The 8,412-nt window shown below is 39.3% G+C and overlaps 1 protein-coding gene across 1 annotated transcript; it reads left to right on the forward strand.

Moving 5' to 3' along the window:
- The first annotated feature begins 678 nt into the window (after positions 1-678).
- On the forward strand, positions 679-7,784 carry apex2 (APEX nuclease (apurinic/apyrimidinic endonuclease) 2). The gene is made up of 6 exons (XM_086067868.1): positions 679-858; positions 940-1,023; positions 1,165-1,345; positions 1,419-1,562; positions 1,651-1,720; positions 2,945-7,784. Exons 1-6 carry the CDS (start codon positions 744-746, stop codon positions 3,932-3,934), a joined length of 1,584 nt encoding a protein of 527 aa, XP_085923994.1. The 5' UTR covers positions 679-743; the 3' UTR covers positions 3,935-7,784.
- The last annotated feature ends 628 nt before the right edge of the window (positions 7,785-8,412 follow it).

Consider the following 8,412-nt stretch of genomic DNA (forward strand, 5'->3'; position numbering starts at 1 on the left):
TGGACTGTGTGAAGCGAAGCCAGCGGGCAGTCATCTTGCTTCATGACAACTTCAATGCGGTTTGGTTTTCATAGAAAGAAAAACAACAACAACAACAACAACAACAACAACAACAACAACAACAACAACAACAGCAACACTTTTATCAGTGCATGATTTAGGACAGGATCTCTGTAGGAAATAAGGGAAGCTGTTTGCATCAACCATTCAGATTCCATTAAGTAATACAGATATTAGATTTACATTATATTTACAGATTACAAATTAAACTATAAAAGGATTAATACGGCTAGATAACTTTATTATTTCTTCCTATTCCCTTTTCAGCATGAAAAGTGTGTTTCGTGATGATGACCATTTATATGCTTTCTCATTATGTCAGTCCTTGCTCTGCCTCCACGCAGAAAATGGCAACACTTTGCCACATCTAATATGGCGACGACTTTTACGTGGGATTCCACTCTAGGATTCTGGTTAAGACGCTGTCAATGTATATTTTATGTGCATAGTGACAGTAGCCTTCGGGGTTTATTGAAATTGGCAACATATATTATGTACAAATAAAATAATGGAAAAACTAAACGTCTTTATTTAACATATGTCCAAATATCAATGAAAAAATACACTTCCGCTGCGCCGCCTCGACTTCCTCTTTACTTCCGGGTGCGTGAGAAAAGTTCCACAAGTTCAACAACCGCTTCCACTATTTCTGAGTGTGGTGCACGTTTTCAAAATTTTGCATAATGAAGGTAGTCACCTGGAATATAAATGGTATACGGACGTTCAGGTGTGGAATCAAAAAGACGTTCGATGCACTGGACGCGGATATTATTTGCGTGCAGGAGACCAAAGTGACAAGTAGGTGAACACGCGGGCTTATTAAAAGACTACACGCAACTTGGTTTTATTTTAACTCTAACTTACTTGAATCGCTCATAGGAGACCTGCTCGATGAGAGAACTGCTATTGTTGATGGCTATAACTCCTATTTCAGCTTCAGTCGAGGACGCAGTGGCTACTCAGGTTTGTTATCCTGACGTTGTCACTGTATTGTGCTGATTTTTGTGTCTTTCAATCATGCCAGCAATTTGAGTACGCTAAGCAACAAAATTCCGCTGAACGTGATCAACCCCTGTAATGTCACCTTGTCCTCGCTGTATACAGGTGTCGCCACATATTGTAAGGACAGTGCCACACCTTTTGCTGCTGAGGAGGGTCTCACTGGTCTGTTGACCAATTATGCGGGAGCTGTTGGTTGCTATGGTCACCATTCCGATTTTACAGATGAGGAGCTGCAGCTTTTGGACAACGAAGGGCGAGCCGTCATCACGCAACACAGAGTTCAGTAAGAACATGCACTGACTGGATGTTTATGTATGGCTGCACTTTCTATTTTCTGTTGATGTTTTCTCTGACAGGTGTTCGGACAAAATCAGAAGTGTTACTGTGATAAATGTTTACTGTCCGCGAGCTGACCCAGAAAAGCCAGAGCGAAAACAGTTCAAACTGCAGTTCTACAAGCTGCTTCAGGCTCGAGCCGAGGCTATGCTGAAGAACGGGAGGTGTGAGGCCATCTTGCATTCATTGGCTTCAAGTTGCACTAACTCCACATTTCCACATTTTTCATGTAATGTTTTTTTTCTTTTCTAGCTCTGTAATCGTTTTAGGAGATGTAAATACCTCTCATCGACCAATAGACCACTGTGACCCAAATGAAATTGTAAGTACATGGCTTAAATGAAAGTGAATCTTCATTAAGCCAAAGCACATAATATTTGACATTAGAAAAATGTCACGGCAAATCAAGAAATAAAAATGTCACAGATTTTTTTTTTTTACTGAAATAATGAAATCGTCAATTTACTCACTATGAAAACCTCCCCTATCCACTGTTTTGTCTAAATATTGCTTTGGCGCCTTCTTGTGTAAAATTGGTGCCCAGGAACTATGTTTAAACATGAGTGGAGCTTCATTTAGCCAAGCCATAGCCATGTCAAATAGAAAAGTAGTGCTTTGCCACCATCATATAGCGTCATCTAAACCTACAATAAACTAAATGCAAGCTTGGCGCCTCATCCTCATAAAAATAAATAAATGCCTGGGTGTTTAATAAATGTTTTGAGCAGTGTATGTTTACATGTAATAGTATTTATTGGTAGAAAAATGCATTTCAATATGCAATTCTCTAAATGTTGTTTATTATTATTATTTTAAAAAAAATAAACGTGTTTGTACAGAGTCATTGTTACTATTAGACTCCTCCCCAAGTCAATAATCAAACCTCCAGCCACCATATGAGGAAAAACAGCTTGCAACTCAAAACACTTGCATCTCAATAAAGGATGTTTCTGTATTAAAATGACATGAATACGTTCCAGTCTCCCAAAAAAAGCCTATCATTTTTTTTGTAATGTTTTATCTTTTTAATGAGAAAGAATAACACTCTACAATACAGTATTGTAAACTGAAAATGCATACAGTAATGATATCATTAAATACAATGTAAAGAATTCACCAGTTTGTGCATCATGATCAATTCATTGCGGCTTATTTTGTTATGCGCGAGTTGGCCACCGGGGGTGGTATAATAGGGTCACACAGATGCAAACGAAGAAGAGTTTCACAGCTACTGTATACGACTCAGTAAGCGGCAGTAATATTAGTCATACTTTGCAGAGGATAAAGAATGTATGCTTGTAAGTATTGTTATATTTTCTGTCTACATGTTCTAATATCTGTTGCTTTATAACTGCACCACATTGATGCTGTTCGGTAGTCTGTCTGGTGTTTTGCATTTAACATTTAAATGTCTGTTTTATTTAATTTGATGGTAAACCTCAACAGGGAGTAGCAAAAAACAGGTTGAAGCCTCTTTTTTTCGATTTACTGTTTACTATCTGCCAAACTGCTGCTTGTTGTGTTCACTGTTCTTCTCATTTCTCAGGACGACTTTGAGGACAACCCTGGCAGGAAATGGCTGAACGGCTTTTTAAGGGCCGACGACAACAACATGCCGGCGTCAGCAGATTTCTCCCACAGTGGCAAGTTTGTCGACACATTTCGCTATTTCCACCCCGCTCGCACCGGCGCCTTCACGTGCTGGTCCACTCTCACGGGGGCTCGCCGTACCAACTATGGCACGCGCATCGACTACATCTTCGCTGACAATCAGCTTGCAAAAGAGCAGTTTGTGGCGGCCGACATCATGCCGGAGGTGGAGGGCTCGGATCACTGTCCCGTTTGGGGGGCGCTACGGTGCTCTCTGCTGCCCAACTCCAAGCCACCTCCTCTCGCTACCCGCTACCTGCCAGAGTTTGCAGGCAAGCAGCAGAAACTCTCACGCTTTCTGGTTAAGGTGGACCAAAAGGCATGTCGGAGCGAGTCGAAGGAGGCACTTCCCGGATCTCAAGAAGAAGCTGAAAGGAGGGAAAATATAAACGTCACAGGCACAAAGAGAATCATGAGGACAGAATCTGTTAGTCAGACGAGCAAAAAGAGCAAAACAGCTAAGACTTCTTCGAAACCGCAGGGCAGCCTTCTCGCCTTTTTTAAACCCAAAAATGAAAAAGCACTTGGTTCATCACAGAATTCCCTCAAATCATTCCCAATAGAGGATGAGCGTGCACTGGATGTCTCGTCAGAGCTCCACAGCGCCACGCAAGACAAGACAACACAAGGTGAACATTTGAGTGTGCAAACATGCAACGCACGTGGCGACAAAGGAGCATGTTTTGGATTTTGGAAGTCCGTCCTTCATGGCCCGCCTCCGCCGCCCACCTGCAAGGTTCACGGAGAGCCCTGCGTGCTGCGTACCGTCAAGAAGGACGGGCCCAACGTGGGTCGGCAGTTCTTTGTATGCGCTCGCCCGCAAGGGCATGCTGCCAACCCAGAGGCTCGCTGTAACTTCTTTGCGTGGGTTGACAGGGGAAAGTGAGACGGCACTTGCCTAATGTTTCACCGCTGTGAAATTATTTTTATTAGTCTGAATAAAATATTTTTTCATAAATCAGGTTTCATTATCCCTTAGCAGAGCTGGCAAAAGTCTCACATTGTACTAAAATCAAAGTGTGTAAAAAAAAAAGAAGAAAAAAGTAGAGTTAGTAATTTTACTCCTGCGCTTAAGTGAACAAAAATTTCGGTGAGTAAAAAATAAAGAGGGAGCACAAAAATAACCCTTTCAAAAATATGCAAGTTAAGTACAGATACCTGAAGAAGTCAAATACAGTAATAAAGTGTTTTTACTTAGGATACAATGACTACAAAATAATCCAGTTAAAAAAAAAATTTATACAAAAATAAAATTCGCAATTAATCATACTAGTAATTCACTCGCTCATCCCGCCAGTTGTTAATCTAATAAAAATTTTGGCGTATTTTTTTTTAAACCAGTTTTTTTTCCTCTGTATTTTTTTTCCTCTGATATATATATATAATTCTAATATTTGTTTTCATTTATTGTTCTTTTTTCATAATTTTTGGGGGTAGATTTCTTCCTTTTGTTTTTTAACTGGTAGACGCTAGCATTAATTTGCTAGTGTCCTCTAGATGGCACTGTTGTGAGCTGCAGGCACAATTTGCTCGAGCATCTTTTTAAAGCAAGAAAGGTCCTACAAACTGTTACAGTTTGAGAAGCCAGCATTTTTTTGTGTGTTTTTTTTTTACATTGCTTGTGTATATGACTGAAAGGAAAAGTGGAACTAAGACTGCACCATGTTGGATTACAGTATTTGGCAACTGAGGAAATGGGATGTGAGTAATTTCCACCTCATTCCGTCATCTTCTTTTGTTATATCTTCACTGAAAAGTACAGGTTCAAAATGAACAAGCAGATTGGCACTTCTCTCGCATAACAATAAACCATGAGGAAGAGTGCGTAAAAGTTAGAGGATGGACAAAGTTTGGGATCATTTCATGCTTAAAAAAAGAAGATTAAGTGCAGTGTGTCGACTGCAAAGCAAAACTATTTTACACTACACAATCACGTCTACGCTAAACACTGTTAACTAGTTTAAAATGCAGTAGCCTATCACTGCTAGTTTGAAGGATTGCAATCCTTCTACAGGTGGTCAAGGATAGACAAAGTTACCACTGCACGTTTAGTCAATTATTGAACAAACAGTAACAAAATTAACACTTAACAAGCACATTCGTTGACTAGTGGCAAATGACGCCCAGGTGCTCAACATTTTTAGCTAACAGCCAGCCAACTCGACATCAGGGTTACAATAGTTTTGAATTTTTCATTATAGTCAGTTTTTATCTTGTTTTTTTAAATTCAATTACTTTATGTATGTATTTATTTATTAGTTTGTTTATTTTAAATATTTGACAAGTGATCGATTTTTTTAAAAGTACAATTCTCAAATGACTGACCTTCCTTCGTCTGTGCGTACAGCAATACCGAAGTTAGGTTTAGTTTTTTCTAAAAACTTTTTTTTCTCTTCATTTTGTTAGCGAAAATCCTTTTTCAATTTGAGTTATTTCGTTTGTTTCCATTATTTTTTTGTATTTAATATTTGAATTATATTTTTTATATCCATTTTTCTTTTCACATGTATTTATTTATTAATTATTTTTGGCCCTCAATAAATTGGGAGAATAATTAATTCTATAAAATATTGGATTGCTCCTTCCCTAATATCAAGTGTTTATAAGCGTGTAGAAGGTTAATGAGAGTGTTGGAAGGGTCATAAAGATTTAAAATATATATAAAATATACTGTCGCTACTTTGTGGATTTTTCATATATCTCGATTCCCGGTAAGGAGGGAACTACTGTGCAACGTTTGTGACACTAGTCTTGAAACTTGTTATTTGCCAAAAGGCCAAATGGGGGAAAAGGCCTACGGGTCTGAACTCTGTCGTCTCAATATTTGGAAGACAAAAGACAAATGTGTGCTGTCATGAAGTCTAATGTGGCACATGTGGGGATTTAACAACTGTCTGGTATAGAAACATACTAGTCATCTGACTCTCTATTAATTTAAGTTGCTGATGTCCAATGTGCCATCAATGTCTTTTCTCACCAGATGAGACTTTTATATGCTGCAGCAGATAAGAGAATCTTACCAATTTTATTGACTATGCAACAGAAACAAAAACACCATGTTGTTTGCAAATTTAAGAATGTGATTAAATGGGGCAATTGAAGTCTATTTATATGCGTGGACGATATACGTAGGCGTTTTAATGGACTTATTGTGGAGGCACAAGTTCCAGTGAAGGATTAGTGGCACGCTGAGATAAAGGAAATGGGCGTTTCCTGGGCGTGTAAACAAAACTCCCATGTCATTATCGTTAAACTTTATCAGTTAACTGAAATCTCACCGCCAAGAAGTGACATGAATGAAAGTTGTTCTAGTTGTGTCGTGTTTTCATGGCCGGGTGGTTTTGAATACGAACGTGTTTTGTGAGGTACATATTTTTACAACAGAAAAATGTCACAGACTAAAATAATGATCTTGTTTCAATTTTATCACAAATGTGCTCAGTCTGTGCATTCTGTGACTTCTTCTCTAATATGAATGAATGGGTACAGGTGGATACGCAGCTTAAAGGAAGAGTATTTAAAGTCCCTGTAAAGCAAAAATAAAGAAGAATGCAGTGACCAACCATGCCAAATTTGAATAATTAAAAGTATTGGCAAGTGTATAAAATGGGTTTCAAAATAGTGAAAAATCAAGCCGTTCTCTCCGCTAAATGCGCTGAAACCACGCCCCGCCCAACTGTCAATCAAATCCTATATGACCCAAAAATATGGATCTTTCTTCATGCAGCATAACTGTATGCTTAAGCCATGAAGATAAAAATAAATATCCAATTAAAGCCTCCGATGGCTGGAACATACAGTATCCCACTAGGTAGGGGCAGTGCTTTTCTACCCTGTGACAACGAGGCGCTCTAAAGTGGCCACGCCAGCGCCAAGACCCTGTCCACGCACTGGCTGTCACACCTAACTTCTTAAAAATGTATCTGCCCTCCTTGTGCGTCTGCCTTCTCTCTCTGACGTGCATGCACCCTCGGCTGACAACGAGGCACTCTAAAGTGGCCGCACGTACGCAAAGCTCTGGTCCATGCACTGGCTGTCAAGTTGGACTTAAAAAAATTATAATAATAATTTCCCTCTCCTCAGTGTTCTTTTGTGACTGCAGGGTTGATCTACAGTATAGTTAGTTCTTGTTTCATTTTGACTCTTGATTTCTGAATTTGGTCTGTTTCAATTAGTATTTACAACAGCTTTGTTAGCTTGTATTAGGTTTTATTTAAAATAGGCCTGCTTTATTTTAGTTGACCTTTTTATTAGTTTTACAATTAGTTGTTTGTACTTTTTTTTATATGGAGTTTTTGTCAAGTGCACAATATACAAAAAAGAGTCTAAACTAGTGGTTCTTAACATTGTTGGAGGTACTGAACCCCATCAGTTTCCTTCTTTGTTGAATTTTTTTCTTCCCAAATTCAAGACATACGTATGGGGTTTATTGGTGAACAAAATGAACAGTTAGAGTAGCCTTTTCATCTAAACTTGTTCTCTTCACTTTCAGAAAGCAAGATGGAACAGGTGCAGCAGATAAAATGAATACAACAGAGGCCCCAGAATTGAACCCTGTGGAACGACATCCGTTCTGTTACACAGTCCATGTGAATTCATATTGCACATATTCGTTCGACCACTTTCTTTTTATTGCTCGACATAGTTAGAATAAAGGCGCATATAGACCAAGTAATATGTAGCATGATCACCTGCAGCTAATGATGGCGTGTCATCATGAATCATTTGAGTCAGGTGTGTCTTGATCTCTGCCGAACCCCTGAGAGATTTGCACATGTTTCCATCAATAGTTCAAACATGGATCATGTGTTTAGAAACAAATCTCTGAATTCGCCTTCCAGGGCATTTTATTGTTCTGCTTGTCATTATATGTTGCTGGCATCGATAGACGAAGAAAGATATACTATTCGTAGTAAACGAACAATTTTCGGACCAATGAAGTGAACTGTTTAGCTGTCCGCCACACACCTGATGATCTTGTGCTGCCAAAGAGTAGTTTGCAATCACTGGTCTATAAATTCTGCCATCCCTCCTTTCGTGTCTGGCCCAGCGACTTACATGATAACTCGCACACTGTTTCCACTCGTAAGCACAATCACATGATGCCAGCCTTAAGAAAGCACTTATCTACCTGATCTACTTAACCAATATAGCATCGCTGTGACTTCCAGCCTCCGTGAGGATTCACTCATGCTGCAACAAAGCCCACCTCAGGTGACACCCGCTTTGCCACTCCTCTTCATTTTGCATAAGCAGCAATGGCATAGGAATGTGTCTGCACTTGCACTTGGATGCATATGATTAACTGACTTGGAGTGCGGCTTCGAGCGACAGGCCAGCTTTTGACGACTGCTTTCTCTGTTT

Source organism: Leptonotus elevatus, chromosome 2 (genome assembly GCF_054856555.1).
Source record: "Leptonotus elevatus isolate MCC_2025b chromosome 2, RoL_Lele_1.0, whole genome shotgun sequence".
NCBI lineage: Eukaryota > Metazoa > Chordata > Actinopteri > Syngnathiformes > Syngnathidae > Leptonotus > Leptonotus elevatus.